The sequence below is a fragment of the Macrosteles quadrilineatus genome, unplaced genomic scaffold (assembly GCF_028750875.1).
Source record: "Macrosteles quadrilineatus isolate MER2022 unplaced genomic scaffold, UCM_ALF_1.0 Scaffold_8__2_contigs__length_117827958, whole genome shotgun sequence".
Taxonomy (NCBI): domain Eukaryota; kingdom Metazoa; phylum Arthropoda; class Insecta; order Hemiptera; family Cicadellidae; genus Macrosteles; species Macrosteles quadrilineatus.
This window is the reverse complement of record NW_026542601.1, coordinates 66975930-66995099: the sequence shown is the minus strand read 5'-3', so window position 1 is coordinate 66995099 and position 19170 is coordinate 66975930. Positions and strand designations below refer to the sequence as shown.

At 34.8% G+C, this 19170-nt stretch overlaps 3 protein-coding genes across 3 annotated transcripts in view; 1 reads left to right on the top strand and 2 right to left on the bottom strand.

The window, feature by feature from the left end:
* The window catches only part of LOC129000444 (intraflagellar transport protein 140 homolog), a 36288-nt gene extending 31437 nt beyond the window's left edge, over nt 1–4851 (bottom strand). The window contains exons 1-4 of the mRNA XM_054427408.1: nt 4786–4851; nt 2694–2844; nt 1372–1596; nt 889–1047 (exon numbers count right to left, since the gene is read on the bottom strand). Coding sequence (XP_054283383.1) covers nt 889–1047; nt 1372–1596; nt 2694–2840 — 531 coding nt within the window. The 5' untranslated portion in view covers nt 2841–2844; nt 4786–4851. The remainder of the gene's footprint in view (nt 1–888; nt 1048–1371; nt 1597–2693; nt 2845–4785) is intronic.
* A 1491-nt stretch (nt 4852–6342) lies between these two features.
* On the top strand, nt 6343–8051 carry LOC128999799 (AN1-type zinc finger protein 6-like). Its single transcript, XM_054426478.1, has one exon. The coding sequence runs from the start codon at nt 6590–6592 to the stop codon at nt 7124–7126; it is 537 nt and encodes a 178-aa protein (XP_054282453.1). The 5' UTR covers nt 6343–6589; the 3' UTR covers nt 7127–8051.
* Nucleotides 8052–11400: 3349 nt separating this feature from the next.
* Nucleotides 11401–19170, bottom strand: part of LOC129000443 (glutactin-like) — a 52755-nt gene continuing 44985 nt past the window's right edge. The window contains exons 6-11 of the mRNA XM_054427407.1: nt 18385–18574; nt 17836–17928; nt 17246–17349; nt 16564–16717; nt 15791–15911; nt 11401–12815 (exon numbers count right to left, since the gene is read on the bottom strand). Coding sequence (XP_054283382.1) covers nt 12581–12815; nt 15791–15911; nt 16564–16717; nt 17246–17349; nt 17836–17928; nt 18385–18574 — 897 coding nt within the window. The 3' untranslated portion in view covers nt 11401–12580. The remainder of the gene's footprint in view (nt 12816–15790; nt 15912–16563; nt 16718–17245; nt 17350–17835; nt 17929–18384; nt 18575–19170) is intronic.

Here is a 19170-nt window from a genome sequence, read left to right as displayed (position 1 = left end):
TAAAACATTAGATGAAGCAATTCTCGACAACCCAGCCATAGATCTATGTTTGTGTGGTATGTTGTGTACGATTAAATAATTAGGAAATAGTCAATTGCGAGTACGGTACCTAGCCTAGCACATATCTCCCAAGTATAGAGAGGGTATCGACTTACCTGCTAGGGAGTACAGTCAGAGTACTTGGGTATATTACACCATTTCTGGTTTCTTCAATGTTTGCAGGATGATTAGATAACATGGACGGTTAATTAACCGGAAAATTGGGTAAATAAGACTCTACTGTATCCAACAACTTAAAACCGGGTTTTCCTAGGTGCGGAAGTGGAGCAAGGAGAGAGGAACACGGAGAGCGGACTCCTCTTGAATATTACTGTTTTCCTAGAAGCGGAGCGGAATGCCATGTTAATCGCTTTTCCGCACCCGACTTAAAACAATCATTTTCTATTAGGCCCTAATTTTTCAGTAGGTGGGCCTATATAATGAGAAAGAATATTGATTTCCCCCTTGAGTTAAGATTTGATTAGAAATTAGTGTGATGAAGTAATATAGTATAAAAAATATAGTTGATTATTATTCTTTTTGTTCTTCCCAGATAGTGCTATTCAACAATGTGCTGAAAATACAATAGTTGAGTAAAATTTTGAATATCAGGAAATATTAATTTAGCATTAGGTGCGAGTTTTTTTTCTTTCAACTATAGGATATATAGATATGATGGTAAAAATCCAATAGCACTAGCCTAGATAACTTTATCTTTCAGCAAAGTATTCAAAGCAAATAATGTGACAGAAAACAAGTGAAGTTTTACTACAATTTCTTTCTCATGAGAGTATTACTCAGTTATTGATTTATGGTCTGTAACAGTGAACAAACAATAGTTAGGATTACCTGATCTCCAGCAACAGCTCTCCGTGCCAATCCCGACAGGTCTGGTCCAGGACGAGAAACTCGGAAAACAGCATCGCAAGGAATGCTAGGTAACGCCAGCTGATAGACTGACTGCAGCTGACAACGTGAATCTAGTCTCCAACCCACCATGAGTCCACTCTGGTGATGGAAACCGTAATCAAATCAGATAGAAAATTCCTTGGGCCTACTTATTTCATGCAGATTTGTACTAAATAACGTCAGTTATTAAGTTAAAATAGGCCTACATCAGTATTCTAACCTTGACTATTTAACATCATTGTCCTCATACATACTTTTATAGTTTGTTGTGAACAGAGGTGGAAAAACTCTAAAGAATAAATTAATTATTATATTATCTGTGGTTAATAATATTGTTTTTTCTCTACAAAAAAGTCATCTTCCAGATTTATATATGTTTATATAAATGGTGTTATTTCTTGGCAAATTGTAATAAGTATATACCGCGTCCACAGAGACCAGCCGTCCGCCCATCTTGCTCCATTTGAGCACCAGGACGGGTGTGGTGTGAGGCGACGACATCGCCGCAAAGTCTCTCTCTCCATTCCACACACGGAGACTTCCGTCTTCCCAACCAGCCACCAGAGTCTTGCGTACTGGGTGCCACGCAAGTCCCAGTGCCTGGCACGACGGTACACACACTGGCTGCACATCTGGCACTATCTCTCCCTGTCACAACAGGAAATTTGATAAAATAACATCTTTCTTCAAATAAAAGTGCATTATACATAGGCCTAATTTTTTTTTATTAAATTGTACTTACTGGTCAAATAAACAGTTAACACAACAAAGAAAAAGTAAGGTTTTTATTATTCCTTTGACAAAACATAAATAGGCCTAGTACCTATATTTCATTACCAGGGCATAAAGTGACTCTTTTTGACCCAAGGTCAAGTTTTATGATCGAGGTGAAGCCGAGGTCGGAAAATGAGCGAGGTTTAATAAGACACTTTAAGCTCATGTGGTAAACTATATTTATCGTATTGCATCATTAATTAACAAACTAAGCTAGAAAACAAAATAATTTTCATGAAAATATAACCTCTCAAAACGACTTCCAGCTTGTTTTCAATTCTGCCAAAGCAAATAAGCAGCTGTCAGCTTAAAAGATTCAATCAATTTGTCTATTACCGATGTGTTAGGTACAGTACATTATACCATCGACATGTCGAACGATCCACAAACAATAGGCTAACTCCTTAAATAATAAATAAATCGATAGATAATTTTGATCGATACAATTGCCACAATCAAAATCTACAACTGTTTAAAACAGCTGGTTTTTACTCCCTAGAGAGTAAAAATGCTACTTTAGACCTGCAACGCATGTATTAAAAACGGCTGTTTTTGCTGCAGTATGACGAAAGCATTTTAATAGCATAGAAAAACAAACCAAAATAAACACAAATAAAAACAGGTTTTTATAAGGCCAATGACATTCAAAAGTTTAGAACAGAATCATCTTCTTTGGTAACTTTTTCAGTTCACTGTTGATAGTCCACCATTTGACAACATGAATGAGTTGCTGAGAGATAGGTAGATCGCCTGTTAGTTTATAATGTTCAATCTTATGGGGTAGACTTCTGTATCTGTTCCTGTTGGCACAAACATATAGCCTATAGGCCTTACGATCGATATTTTCAATCGGTTGTTTTTGCCAACAGATACGGAAGTCTACCCCTTATATGTACATAAACTTAGGCTGCTAGATGTACATCATGTGCATCTAACATAAAAAAAAAAAAAAAATAACAACTAAAACTTACTTGATCATTGCATATATTGACACAGCCACCCTGCTCAATACTGTAGGATGCAATGGCTAAGAAAGGGTGTTGTGGATGCCATTCCACTGCAGTTGTAGTAGAGCTTATATCTTCTATCTTTACTCGATAATCAAAATAGAGCGTCATTTATCTAAAAAAACATAAATGTTAGGCTATCCAAGTGTACCTAAATACTCAGGGTGAACGTACATTATATTGTTAATTCTCCGACTTCTATGGTAACCTAGCATAGAGGTTGAATTAAACACAGTGTGGGATGTTTGTTTATGAGTGTGTGGGATATTAGTATTGTAGGAAGGCCTATTTTATAAGTATGTACAATAGTTTGAATACTTCTTCAGGTGTGTAAATGAGTGAAGAGTAATGTGATAATTAAATTAAACATTAAGTTACCTATTATTCTCATCAAACATTAGTGATAAGTGTGATGTGAGTTAACTTGGCAATAACTAAGCACACACCGGGCACTCCTTAGTGCAATTTCTGAAGAGGAAGGAGATAGATATGTTGGCGAGTTGTCGACTTGCAAGCATCCAGTACAGTAACTCCAGTATTGATTCCAAACTATTAGAAAGAGAGATATACGACCAAACCATAAATCACCTAGAAACAAACAACCTACTCACAAACTGTCAACATGGCTTCCGGAAGAAACGAGGAACAAATACCGCAATTGCAGAACTCTGCGAAGACATAACAAGTATTTGGGAAGACAGAAAAAATGCATCGGGACTTTTCTTAGACCTTCAAAAAGCGTTTGACTCATTGGACTGGGATATACTTATACAAAAGCTAAAAAAAGTACATATTGAAGGAGAAGCATTGGCACTAATAAAAAACTATCTTGACCATAGGTACCAATATGTTGAAACCGATCAGCAAGTGAACAACATAATTATAACAACCAAATCACCACTTAAACAGAATACAAAAGGCATTCCTCAAGGCTCCATACTTGGCCCACTTTTCCTCCTGATATATATAAATGATGTACCGGAAAAATTATCAAAAGAATTCAAATGTATTCTATTTGCAGATGATACCACCATAATAATACCTACAGATAGAAATAAAAATAACCAACAACTCATAACCACAGCAGTAGAACAAGCAACAACAATATGCATCAACCTAAATTTAAAACTTAATACCAGTAAAACTACACACATTAATTTCAAACCAAGCAACAACCTAGAAGATCAAAGCGACTGGACCAACATCAGTATCACAACGCAAGAAACCACTAAATTCCTGGGAATAATTGTTGATAAAAATTTATCCTGGCAGCAACACATCGAACATCTGTGTAAAAAACTGGCCTCTAATACCACACACTATGGCATCAAACGAATCCGCACCATAACCAACGAAGAAACCTCCAGAATAGCCTACTTCTCGCTTTTTGCTTCTCACCTGAGTTACGGAATTGCAACATGGGGATCATCATCTGCAAACAATATGGACAAACTACTTTATCCTACAAAAGAAAGTACTACGGACGATATGCAGGACACACTATCTGGAACATTGTAGACCCCTATTCATCCAGCTCAAAATCCCCACCGTTTTCTCACAATACATCCTAGAAACCATAACCCTAGCAAAAAAATCCAATCCAACACTCCGGTCACATTATCATAATCACAACACCAGACACAAAAACAATATAAACCTGCCACAACACAGACTAAAAAAATTCAGCAACACCCCAACATACACAGGATCTAAATACATAAATCTTCTGCCAGAAAAAATTAAAAACATTTCAAATCATACCACATTTGTAAAGACACTAAAAAACTACCTTATAAACAAACCCTATTACTCAACGAAGGAATACATACAAGAACACACTTACACACACCTACACTGGGCTAGCTGAAAGGCTGCCAAGAAGATGAAGGAGAAATTTTGACGACTCCCCGATCTGAGGATTGTGGTGAAGAAAGAAGAGGTAAAAGGTAAAAGGTAAAAGTACATATCCTGCAAATGCAAAGTCAATAGGCTCAAGATTAAAGTCTAACCTAAGCTAATGAAGTACGATAATGGACAAAATTGTAATTACGTTTACCTGGCAAATATTGATATAAAATTAACCTAGTAGACTAATAGTAATAGTCATGAAATTACATTGTTCATAAAAAATTAAATTGCGATACTGTACTACGAAAAATTTACTAATCGTGTGACACTAAACTTGTATAAGTTGTCGGCTTTACTTTCAACTTTTGACATGTCGTGTGTAAACAAACAAACATAAAGAATGTTATGTTGTTATAGCAACGCATAGAGTAAGAGTATACCTTACTAGACTGTGTAATTTCGATATAGGTGGCCGTGGCCGTGATAGATTCCAGGATTAGCGTAGATTAAAGATTAATTTACTTCTTTAATTTATGATTATAAGCTATTCAAATTCTAATACCCATACACCCATACCTGCAGTCAATATTTATTTTATAATACATACCAATAGACATCTCCAGTATTTTAGACTAGAGACATGATAATACATTTCTCCTAAATATCTGTAACAATACCAAGTAGATGAAGATAATCTGATTTTTTTAAACACATAAACAACATGGATGTCAGCAACAAAATAAGTCTAAGTTTCCAGAAAATAGTAGAAAAATTACCAAGGCATAGTTAAGATAAAGCTTGGAATATTGTGAGAGCTAGATATTATAATCTATATGGGTATTTATGTGATCAATAACAATTATATTTATTCGGAATTAAATGTACTTGGAACCACGAAATGATAATTAACAGCTGTTTCTAAGGAATATGTTGGCCTTAGCATAGACTAACCAACACAAGTAGACTTCTCATCCCATTGTAAATTTTGAAGCTCGTTTTTCATGTGTGGTTCATGTACGCCACACTGGGCGCTAGTGTCGACGAAATTTTGTTTATATTATTTTAGGGTTAATTTCTTGATTTGTGCTTTACTGTTTGGTTAAATAACTAGGGGACAATTTATTGTTTATGATTAGATCGTATTATTTGGTTAAACGAGGTTTTAAATGACTGTATTAACGGGAAACAAATTGTAAACAAAACACGACCTCTATTATAAACCGTACAGAACTAACAATAAAATTGTCTTCAGCTGTTCCATTAGGATGAGAAATCTACTAAGGGAGTATGTTTTATCTATGGCCTTAGTCACTAACAAGACTACAAGATCGCTCCACTCATCCTACACTCATCTCCATCACGGCCACCTAGCAAGGCCCCACACTAGTTTTCTTTTTATGGTCGCCATTTTGATTGAAAAGAATTAAAAAGTATAAAAAGTATTCTCATTTCATCATTCTCACGTGGTCATTGTTTTTTTTTTTTTAATTTTTAGCGAATTTCCCTATTGGGAAGTAGCATGGCCACCAAAAAATCACTCGATAGTCTTATTTTTATACATGGTGGAAGACCATGATTTTTTCTATCTACGCTATAAAGTATTCGTTATTATATCACGGATATCATAATATTATGCATATAATTATCATATACATATCACGGAGGAGATACCTCCCCCCCACCATCACTTTCCGTATGGTTGGCAATGTTGTTGGTTGAATCATCTAATCAAAGTTCTCATTATTATTCTTCTGCTTCTCTGAAAATTCCATTGTAGACTCTGACATTTTGTCTTTGACTAGTTCTTTTCAGCCAGGTTAGTTTATGATTTAGATTATTTTTGTTGTATTTTAATTTATATTTTTCACATTTCTTCAATTTTTACAACAATGAATCAGTTTTTATGATAGAGAACTTGTAAATTTTTACGCAATTGATTCACCCTACACAAAGAAGTAGGGCCATATTGACAGATTAGATAAGTTTACACCATACTTACAAGGCCCATAAGAATGGAGGGTGAAAGCCATTCAATGCGATTATGTTCATCGGGATGTGGTTTCTTTGGAAGCCCAGCTACAGATGGAATGTGTTCCAAGTGCTTTAAGGATTCATTGAAGAAGAAACAGCAGTCACCAGATGTAAATGTATCATCCTCACCATCTCCTGCTCCAAACTCAAGTTTAACAGACACTGGCAAGGAGCCTACCCCTAAGACGCCTACTAAATCTACAATAGATTCTTCTATTTCCAAAGATACCGAGGAAGGTGCTACAGCTGGCACCTCAATGGCCCTCAGCAGTGAAGAGGCTGGCGGAAGTAATGAAAACAAAAGTGACTCGGAAGTATTGAAGAAGAAAAACCGTTGTGCCCTGTGCCGTAAAAAGGTAGGACTTACAGGCTTTGACTGTCGTTGTGGTGGTCTATATTGTTCAGCACACCGCTATTCCGATAAACATGATTGCAAATTTGACTACCGTGAGCTTGGAGTACAAGAAATTCGCCGCAAAAATCCAGTTGTTACCGGACAAAAGATCCAAAAGATTTGAAACAATTTCCACAAATCCACAAGGTGTTGTATATAGGCCTAAATGTTGATTTTAAAGACTCTTTTTGTTACTACGGGTACCTATTCATATTATAACCGACTTGGAACTTTTAATAGAGTTTTTTGATTCACTAAGTGTCTATATGGACTCTTTTATATTGATTGTAAATTAGTTCTAGATTAATGTGGTCATAACCAAGATTATTCATCATTAAATCTGGTTGATGACTTCCCTAGTGCGGTAACATGTGTTAGAACCGATAGACCAAACTTAAGTTAGGCTACATCATGTTACTCTCAGTCGCAATAGACATTTTAATCTTACTTGAAGTTTTTTCCTTTGTAAATAATTTGTACCTAGCCAATAATGTTTTTTGAGTTCTTAAGTTGAAGCTAACTTATAGGACCCTAGCCTAGTTTTCTGTGCTATCACACAATAATCACTTGTCAAATTTGCATTAGGCCCTAACTTACTACCGCACACCAAAGCCTAATGTGGTTTATGATCGATGTAAATTTTAACTTGTACCAGAGACCCAGTTTTCCGTTGAATTATCATTTTTTTACTGTAACCGATGACTCAACGCAAATCTAAGTAAGTTATGAAACCTTCTCTCAAGTAATAGATTCACTAGCTTAAATTATGTTTGATGTTCATTTCAACTCTGGTTTAAATTTTACGTTGTGGCCAACAAATAATTTGCAATAGCCTAGATTGAGTGGTTACAGTGCAGTACAATGCTTACTGGTACCGACACAGGTAAAATAATTGTAAAGTACACATTTCATTAATGTTAGTAAGACGAAGACTTGTAACTTACCTAATGATATGTTTTTTTACATTATTTTTTTTGTTATTTGAATGAAATTGTAATTATAATCAAAGGATTTTTGTACATAGGTAGTAATCCACAAAAAAAAAATAAGTTAAACATTTTTTTCAATATTTGGCAACTCCATAAGTTAATAGTAAATGTTTGTTTTGAGTGTTTTAAGGCCTATATAGACTAGTGTGGTCATTTTGCAGTTTAAGACATATATACTTATTTTTTGATCATTGTTTATAATTTTTATTTTAGTTGACAGAACATTGAGTTAAGGTGTTACCATATTCTTCTTATTTGTTCGTTGGCCTTGCCTGGAGAGTGTTTGGCAATTTGTTGTTTATTTACTTAGAATAAATTGATATGTAAAAATTATGTTATTATTATTGCCTTAAGTCAATCTTAGTTAAAACTATTAAGCATAGCTAAATAAAAAATATGAGAAATGTTTGAGGCAGGGCCGCAAAGTATGCAGCATTATCCAAGCACCGTTTACCAACAAGTGAGTGACTAAATTGAGTACGTTTTCACTCTCCGATCAGTCTGTTTGTTTCTATGGTGTACGGAAAAGACTGACATGAAGCAGGAAACGACAAGCACTGCTGTTTGTCAAATTACGAGTAGACAGATACCCATCGACACTAGTCGTTTAAAAAGCTGCTTCGGTGCTTGGTGAATGCAGCATGTACGGATGCGCCTTTTGAAATAAAATAAAATACATCTGGTCTCATCTATAATCAGCATTTGGTGCCTTTGACTTAACTTGTCTTTAAGTTATATAAACTAAAAAATTGTAGCCTACGTTAAAAATAACTAAATAGCCTAAGGATTTAATAAAAGAGACTTTAAACAAAAAGATACATGGAATGTAAATGCAATATAAAAACCAAGACTAAAAACTTAATAATTCATGTAGTCTATAGTCTTTTATATAGCCTATAGTAATTTTTTTATTTGATGACTCCATACTGCCATTGTGGGCAGGCCTATTTTGTATTTACGGCTGCGCTTACATTGTAGGCACGCTTAAAGGGCAAGTTAAATGGTGGCTCATGCTTGCGGAAGCGTGTCGTTGCTGATGTTGTGGTTATACTAGAGCAGAGCAACCAAGAACAAGTGGTCGCTCCCCCCACCACTAAACGCAGTAGGCCTACATCACGGATCAGTCAAAGTGGAGATATCAGATGATGAGGACATTGTGCTTGAAAATGGAGTTAAACTTACATATCCGAAAGAGCTAAAGGGGAACGGGAAACTGTAGGAGTCGATGTAATGTTGGTATAATTATTTTATAGGCCTACATCATAACTATAGGCCTACTAACTAAAAGAGTATAATTTTAATAAGCCTAGAGGAGCTTAGTTTTTTTATCATAGGACTATTACTAGGATTATTATTAGGTCTATTCTGGCAGGAAAATCAATTCAATATAACCTAGATATTATTTTGGTTGACAAGTTAAAATCCATTTGCAAATAGCGTATAAATAAAGATAGTGCAGTAACTATAAAACATTTATAAAAGCAGAACTGCATCAATCCAGGCCTCAGTATCCATGTTGAACAATTTAAAAACATATAACAACATTTAAATAAAAAAGAACAACAGGTTTCAGATGTAACCAGATGCTACTTTGTCAGTGAACCACAAAAACTGAGGCACGCTTAAAAAAACAAATTTTCTTTGGTGATTTGAGAGGCGCAAGCTTGTCCCTGCGTGCACTTTGCTGGTGGTGAGCATCGTAATCACGACTTTACAAGACGCCGCAGGTTTTCAGTAATCTGTTACAATTTTGTTTCAAAGGGCAAGCTTGGCCAAGCGTGCGTCACCATTTTAATTGCCCGAGCGTGCCTCCAATTTAAACGCAGCCTAACAAGCATTAGAAAGTCCCATTAGCCACATACATAGAGTAGGCAGAATTTCCGGGGTAGCGGATTTTTATCCCCCTGGAATTTTACCCCCTGGGCAAACGTGACGTAACAAACCAGGGGGTAAAATTCCGACCGCAAACTTTTGAGTTTCTCGACATCAGCTCGATGGATTAAACGCGGAATTAAACATATATTTTCACGGTTGTGAATTTAATCAGAACACATCAAATTATAAAAACCTAGAATGTATGGCCCGGATTTTTACCCCCGGAATTTTACCCCCCGGATTTTTACCCCCGGAATTTTACCCCCTTGCCAGATATATAAATTAGTGAGAATGATTAATTATCTTCATTCAGTTTCAATTTAATAGTTAAAACATTTTATTATTAAGTGGCCTATCTTAATTTATTTGTATCATTAACTAATCGAACAGCTTTTTAATTTTAATTTTGAGATTCGAGTATCAGGGTTCGATCTTTGAAGCCAACTGTTGGGTAATATGATCAAAATAAAACAGCGAATTCTGTTTACTTAGTTGAGATTACAAAATAAATAAAGATAGGCTACTAAATAATGAAATGTTTACAATTAATTAAAAACAGAAATAAGAAAATCAATCATTCAATTTCTAAAATCGGCCAGGGGGTAAAATTCCGGGGGTAAAAATCCGGCCCGTACATCTTCAGTTGTCTAAGCGCTAGTTATATGGACAGGGGGTAAAATTCCGGTTTTCATCGCTAATCTAATTAATCACGCTCTGACTATTTTCATTAGACTTCCAAATCCGCGGGGGTAAAATTCCGGCCGCGAACAAACTTTTGGCCTCTCAGGTTACTACGTCATAGTGACGTCAGCTTTGCCCAGGGGGTAAAATTCCAGGGGGATAAAATTCCGGCGACCCGAATTTCCTACCTTAATCTTAACTGGCACATTTACTTATGGTACGAAAGTTCAAGTAGAGAGTTGGATCTAGTGTTTAATGAGGATGGGAATCTTTTCTAAAAGCCAAGTCTCATAATTTTATACATTACATTTACAAAGACATTGGAGCTACAATATATCATTGGAAAGCAACTCTTGGCTTTTACCAACTTTAACAACTTTTTTTTTACCATCTTCAACCTAGGGGAGCGGCGAGGTTATAGTGTGTCGTAGAGAGTATGTTTTATTACTTCCAAGGCTAGCAGCACTTCATATGCACATGGTAGAGCTGAGACAGTAGCGAGTCAAGAGGCTGAATAGCCTACAGTACTTGGAATACACAGTGCCTAGTCATTAATCTTGCACCAATTTCTCCTAATATGACGGCCCAATTTACTAGTCTTGTTTTTATCTGATTAAGTATAAAGCTGAGCTTATGGTGAAAACAGTAAAATACTGTGCAGTCCGACAGCAACCGTTCCGAGAACTTTCGGTCATGCGACCCAACTACATCCTCGGCATTTATTTTGCTTAGAGTTCCAGGGTATGAAGTTAAATAATGTATTTAAATACCATTTATGATTAAGGTAAAGATCAAAATACCATTTTCCAAAAACAAGTATTTATTTACAAATATGTAAATACTGTAGGTTTAAAATTAAAAAAATAAACATCCTACTACTAAAAGCAAAACTACAAACTGAATTAAAGTAAATACATATCTACTACCTAAAGCTAAATTTGGATATAAAACATATCATCTATTTATAGTTTAAATTTAGTTTGTATTACTAATACACATTAATCTTACTTATCATTGGTTATTCTTGTCCAGTAAAACTAGAACTTGCTTGTGGTTTCAATGCAAAAATAAGAGTACTATAGTTCGGCCACTTAGAAAGCGACCTCCCCCAGCATTAGTTTAGCATTAGCGTGCAGGTCGTTTTCTAAGCGGCCGAACTATAGTATGTCATTAGAAAATAATCTACTAAGAACACTAAATCATAGGTAGGTATGTTTAACTAACAGCCCTTCATTTTTCTATTATTCCCTGCCGTACCATTCAAATTTAAATGTATACGCCTACAGTAAATTACATAGATATAAACATATTATTGTATACTTAGATGAAATTTATAAGAATAAGAAATATTTGAAAAGTCTGAATTCTAAGCCATTTCTCTTTAAATGGTCCTCAAATTCAAGGGCTTGTTTTACAATTTTTTTTTACAAACGACTCAGATGTGTGTATATACATTGCCTAATATATGACAGTATAATATGTGAGGCTTACCCTCTATCTGAAAGTAAAAAGGTCTTTAGAAGGATATTACAGTAAGAAAATATATTTGGAAATCAAAAACCTTCATTTTGTAGTTTGGAATGTCCATTGCTGCCATCCCAATTTACATTGCTAAGTAGTCATTTTCTATTCCATGTATGAAATGCTTAAAAACAACTGTAAGCTAGTTTGTACTTTTCTGATGAATATCTTGTGTGACTACTACAGTAAACATTAAGTTAAAATTCATGTAGATGTTGATATCAGGCCTAGTAAGTTTAAAGTTAGTCAACAAACTTTCCAATAACTTTTTCACCTCTAGGTAAAGTAGAATTTAAAATCTAGAATTTAAATCTAGGTATAAGTAGAATTTTAAAGCTTTGGATTCAAGGATGGGAATCAGCATAAATGCCAAAAATATATATTATACAGCAGGTCCTGAACTCCATCATATTGCCATCTTAGGCCTCTTTAAACTCTGAAAAAGCTTTTCTATCACCTTTTAAGTACAGTTTTCATAACCCTGTCACAACGGATTTATTGAACCTAACAGTTTATCTACAAGTAACATTAATCAATATTACTACAAATATATTTATGTGAACAAAGTTCAATGTGGAAGCTCTAGATAGTTCTTGCATGTACACGTCCAACCCTTCGGTTGCAGCTATGTTGTATTCTACGTAGAAGTTCTCCCTTAGAGACGGATCATCGTCAATTCTGAGGTAAGGTCCGACCGAAGTGGTCATAGGAAGCCACGATCCCCTCATGTGTGATGATTTTGGATATCTGTGAACAAATTTAATAAGTTTGTAGTTTTGAGAACATATTCAAAACTTGTACCGCTACATTTGCATATACAATTTTACTTACCTCTCATAAACACACAATTTATCCAAAGTGCATAATTTAGAAGATATTAGAGTTAAAAGGAGTTAACGTGGTGAAAATAATTACAGTACAGGTATTTTCTCAACAGTTCACTTGCAGAGGCCCATTAAACTATGTTTTCTTCGATTAAAGAACTGCCTGTGGCTGGTGGAGATGGGATGTCTAACTTAATATAATTCAAAGACAATAGTATTGTAATTATCAATTAACACGGAAACACAATAATATTTGGAACTAAATTAATTAGTGGGGCACTAAATAATCATACTTTACCCTTAAAATCACTGTAATTTTATAAATAAACACTGTTTATTCCAATTACTCCAATTTCTCTAATTTTTATCTTGGTGTGGAATTCGGTAGTATTTTATTCTGTATGTAGCACCAGCACGACAGCTCAGCAGTAATATTGATTTGAGTTAGTTTTCAATGAGAGTGAAACACTGAAATGAAGTAAACTTTGTGTAGATATTCTTTACTACCAAAGTTACTTGTTTTAGCTAATTAAAATACAATATTCTTGGTAGAAGTGTGTTTAGTGCTTAAATAAAATGTAAATGTTTCTGGTTTAGTCCCGGGCGGCATAGGCGTCCATCCATATGGGCCAGAATGGGCTCGAGCCCCCCCTTTGAGAACTTACCAGGCTGACCATACAGACTGATAATCCTGGGAGGTTTGCGTAAATTTATTAAATCAGGAACTATGCAGGAATTTTGAACTGAACTGGGAAAACCAGTTTAAGTCTGCGAACGTCATCTGTGGTCATAGCGAAATCATCAACACCTTCCGAGGTCACGGCAAAACTAAGAACATATTCCGCGACCATGACAAGATCGAGAACATCTTCCATCATCACAGTGAAATCATGAACATGATCCGCAATCTCAGTGAAGCCATAAATACGTATTGCGATCTCGACAAAGCCCTAAACATCTTCCACTATCTTGGCAAAGCCATAAATGTCTTTTTCGGTTACGTTAAAATCAAGAACATATTCTACAAATCGAGAACATTGTCTGCGATCATGGTGAAATCGTAAAAATCTTCTGCAGTCATGGCGAAATCATGAAAGTCTTCCACAGTAACGGCAAATCGAGAACATCATCTGTGGTCTTGGCAAAATCATCCACATCTTTGGAGGTAAAAAAATCTTGGACATCATCGTCTCCCACGATCGCGGTTTAATCGTCACACATAATTTTCAACGCCCTCCGCGGTCGCAGAAATTCACACTCGATTTGGCTCGACTCGATCCAAGCTTGGTCAGATAAACATTTTCTGTCCGTATAGATCCCTCGTCCCAACCGTTCGTCCGACCTGACCCAAAAATATGGAGTACCCTCAGATTCATAGTATAAGGTACACTTGGAGAATAGGAATCACAGTCAAAAAGTCAGGGTTTCTGCCGGTAAACCTGGAAAAATCAGTGAATTCTGTCTAGAAGTTCTGACCGAAATAACCGAAAGTTAAACAATTCACACTATGCCAGTAGCCACAGTAGTAAGCTGTAAAATTTTTAATTTAAAGCAACATAAGCTGACAAAGCAAATTTTTTAATAACATGTCAATTAAAACATTTTGATCTAAATTTAATTATTTTTCTGGAGTAAAGACCACCCTTTTTACTGGGGTTTATTCCGTAGCCCATTCCCCAGCGCCCCTATACTAAAGTCAGATGGACATCCATGCCTGGGGGGGCCAGTTGTGGAACCAAATGTAATTTGTCATTAGTTTATCAAATGATGATATATATCTAAAGAAAGGTCAACCGTATAAGATAGTTACAAGACCAGGGTTTGGACTGTTCACTTAAAGCAATCTGGAAAAAACCTAAATATTGTTGGTACACACAGTGGCATCATTTCACCAAATCCTAGGGGGGGGGGGCAAACACCGGGGGCATGGGGGTTATGGAATACCCCCCAGCAAACAAGGGGGTTCTGGGGGTCCCCCCCGGAAAATGTAGCAGTTTTGAAACAAAAAAAGAGGGCTTTAAGCTTATTTTAATTGTCAAAAGCACTTCAAATAAAAAAAAATTATTAGTAAAATTTATTTAAATTTAGGCAGAAAGTTAATGAAACTAAGAATTATTGACAACAGACAAAAACACAATAATTTTATGTTGGTAAGTTAGTCATCTAAGAAATGTGATCAATAGTTCCATGATGTATTAATATTATGTTTGTTATTAGATTCATGACTAATTTCTCTTGTACAGCATTTAGCAATGAATACAGTTGTTCATAGCATATAGTTTATAACAGTTTATTTTGGTTTTTAAATAAAATACAAGTATTCAAGAACTTAAAAGCAAATCAAATTTTATCACCAATAAAATAATTTGACACAAAAGTACAAAAGGTTCTATTTAACTATAATAAATTGGTAGTCTACAATGTTCAAAATAAATTACGTAAAATTTATAGACATGTATAATTTTAATGCTTGAATAATTCATAAAAGTAAATGACAAAGCAATGCTTCTAAAAAATCTGAATTTTTATGTAGGGTATATATATAAACTAGAAGTAAGTGGATTATCGTACAGCACCAAACAGAAAAAGTAAATGAATAACAAAACTACTAATTTATGTAAACTCAAAACTTGCTATCTAAGACAATACAACAATAATAATTTTTGTTTCAAATTACTGTACGGTACAAGAATATACAGATTGTTGTCTGCTGTGCTTTTTAGGATTTGACAGGAGAAAATATTTGTATATTGGCTAGTACAGCATATTTTTTTCTCTAGCCCCCCAAATGACACCCCTGGGTACACACAAAATATAAGTATAAATAAATCACCTTGTATAAATAAGAAACAAACACTTGACATGGATTAAATATCTAAATTATATTAAATACATTACCCATCTGCAGCAAAGCTAGTCCACAGTTGTACGATCGTCTGGGCCACTTTTCTGTCAGTTCCAGTCAGGTTTCCGTCAGTGTTGGGGAATAAATAGAGTAGATCGTTTGAGTGAGCCACACCTATAGAGACAGGTGATATTTTGAAATTAACTATCAAGTACCATTTAGAACATAAAGCATAAATACTAACATCGTGAACATTCATTTACAAAAACTGCTGTCTTATAAAACAATGATTCTTGCCACCAAGATTGATAATGCTAGTATATGATAGATTACGTGCCTTTTTATGTCCTTAGTTTTATGCATTTTATTCTAAAGATTAGGCTTGTTTCTATTCATAGAACCCATTGTCAAATTTAAAATCAAATTTATAGACACATTCAATCAATAAGCACACATGATGTTAACATAAAAAAAAACATAGAAAAGATACACGCAAGGATGGCCACTCTCAAGTTTTAAGACGCAAACACAGGCTGCACAGTGAACATAAACCAAAATTTGTATGAAATGAAACTGGTAATTCTCAGGGAGCTAACACGTTTTTGTGGCTACTTGCCATAACAACAGTAAACAAATCTGTAGTATTTTGGAATATGGAGTTCAAGTTACAAAAATGCCCACAGTGTATCAAAAACACCTATAAAATCAGGGCTTAATGGTTCAATCAGTAGAAAATTATGAAGTTTTTTGTTGGAATGCGACTGGGCCCAACTGAAATTTAACCGTATAAATGTTCTACAAACGCATCCACAACCAAGTAGTGTACCTCCTGGAAAGGGGTAGTGATGGGCCTCTTCTCCCTGGCCGAACTTGGTGTACTGTCCCTTGTAGTTGAAGGTATAGAGGAAGGTTGGTTCCAGATGAGCGTTGCGTCGAGCTTGCTGTAGAGTGCAAGCTTTCAATAGAGTCACTCCGCAGATCTGAAACAAGATTAGACAAACTTCCAGTCAGTATTCAATTTGTTATTCAATTCAAACTATACTGTATGAGTAGATAATATTTCTGACTATTCGACTATTTCAAATTTAGTAACTAAGGAACATATACAACTAGAATTAAGGTACTGTATTTAGATTAAAAGACGTTTATTTGTATATTTCTGAATAATATTGTATTTTTAATTAGGATTATTGCAGATGGTTACTAGTTTTTTAACCTGTCAATGTAGCTTTTGTTGGTTCGTTGTCTTATTTTTTTTGGCATTAAGTAGATAATTGAGCTCCGTTATTACTGTAAAGATGACCATCAATAGCCAGTAATATTTAAACTTCTGAAAGCAGAAATAAAAGAACATGAACTATTTAATTTTGTTCTTTAACAGTGCTCTTTTTAACAGCTAACACTGGTTGGATATTTTCTTTGATGGTACACAAACATGAATCTACTTACCTGATTGATGCTCAGTTGGATATTTAGGTTAAACATTATGAAAAGTGTTCTACACTTACATCAACTAAGCCTGGAACCATCGCTGTAAAGTTCCCTATCTCTTCTATCTTGAAGTACTTGTCTAAGAAAACGTCAGTGATTGCTCCAGTGGTGTCGTCGATCCCTATAAAAAAATTTAAGTTTTAGGAAAATGTATCTAGAAAACAGACTTGCCTCGCTTCAGTATCGTATACAGTGCAGATAGAGCCAATCATGTAGCTATACTTGATCTGCAATTCTATTGAAATGTGGAAAAATTCAATTTGTTGGTGTAAACTTACATTTTGAGAAACTTTGTACCTTTAAAGTTGGTTATTTCATAGGTACTAGACTTCCCAAGTACTGTAATGTAAAAATTGGAAGCCAAGAAAATATATTAAGTTCAGCTATGTTTAGTCAATGGTTGGTTATTTCACTAGATTCAGGTATCAAAACATTTTGTACTTTCAATATTTTGTATTTACATACGGTATAACTTACAAGATTAATATAGTGACCAAAACGTCGATACTGTACGAACAAGCAGTATGTATGTGTGAGATATTGCTAATTTAAACTTTATTATTCTAGTCTGACTGCTTTCAAACATTTTTAGCTTTTACTCACTTACCACTAAACTGAAGAGTTGCTTTCAAGAAGTCGTTAATGAGATAATCTGTGTTATTTGTTGCATTGTTCCTTTCCAGGATGAAGTCATGTATATCTGAAACAAGACCTTTGGTCTAATAACAGGAGTTTTTAAGTATTCATAAATTTTATTCAAAATTATACTTTTTCTTAAAAAGTAAATTACAATTTTCTGTGCTATGTGCATTTTCTTGAATTCTTTTAGCAAATAAACTTTGTTTTTAATTTGGTCTTTGGCTAATATATTTCAGTAGTTATTTCAACACAAATAGTTTCTGTAGTATACGTTATGCCAAATAAGGATACCAAGCTGACTGGATATTATAGTGCTTGTCTGGTAATAATGTCCCCAGATTGATCCTGAGTATAATGATCTTTTTTGCATTAAAAATTGAACCCAGCTGTTGATCATTGGGATGGAATGGTCCTGTAAATGGAACCAGCTGGTCTTAGTCAGTCAACAAAGCTGTTCTTATAACTTTGCTGTGTTGGGTTTATATAAAATCTAATCTAATCTAGATTATAAACTCACTTCCAAGGAAAAAGCTGCCCTCATGTTTTGTCACACCGACCATCATTGGCACCTTGACAAAGCGGCCATCTTGGAAACTGACTCTTGGATCTTCCACCAAGAAACTGGTTTTCCCCGGTTTTTCCACCACTGCGTGGTTTCCCCCGTTGTTTCCCCTCACTGCTCTGCCTTCGTTGATCAGAACCTCTGTCTAACAGAAAGTTTAATATTTTGTAAAATTGTCTTGATTTTTAAAATATAAACAACGCATTTACTACAAAGCTAAGATAAGTTTATAGAGGAGATTCAACATAAGGTTTACATGATGGTGCAGTCTTTTTATTTTTGTGCTGTGACTGGAATATACCCCCACCGCAGCAAACCTGCAGACTAAGCGAATTTCCATTTGCCTGATTGGATTTACACTAAAATGTCTCCTTAAAAATATCACATTTATTCCCTATTTAAATAACATTTGTTTAGCGAGTACTTAGGTTTGCTGCAACAGGGAGGGTAAAAGGGTGTTTTTTTTTGTAAAATGTTAATAGTTTAGTATGAAATGAATGCATTATCCAAATTTGATCAAAATATGATCATAAAGAAGCAAACTACAACAGTTTACTTATCCTCCATAAGAATAACATGGGAATCTTAAATTTACAGTTTTTGGGAATTTTCTCCGTAACCATTAGGCGCATAATAACGCTTCAATATACTAAATTGTTTGTTTTTTTAAGCTCAACAAAATGGTTTGGAAAGAAAATGCTAAATTTTAAGTTTTTAGGGTCAAATTTGGGAAAAACCAAT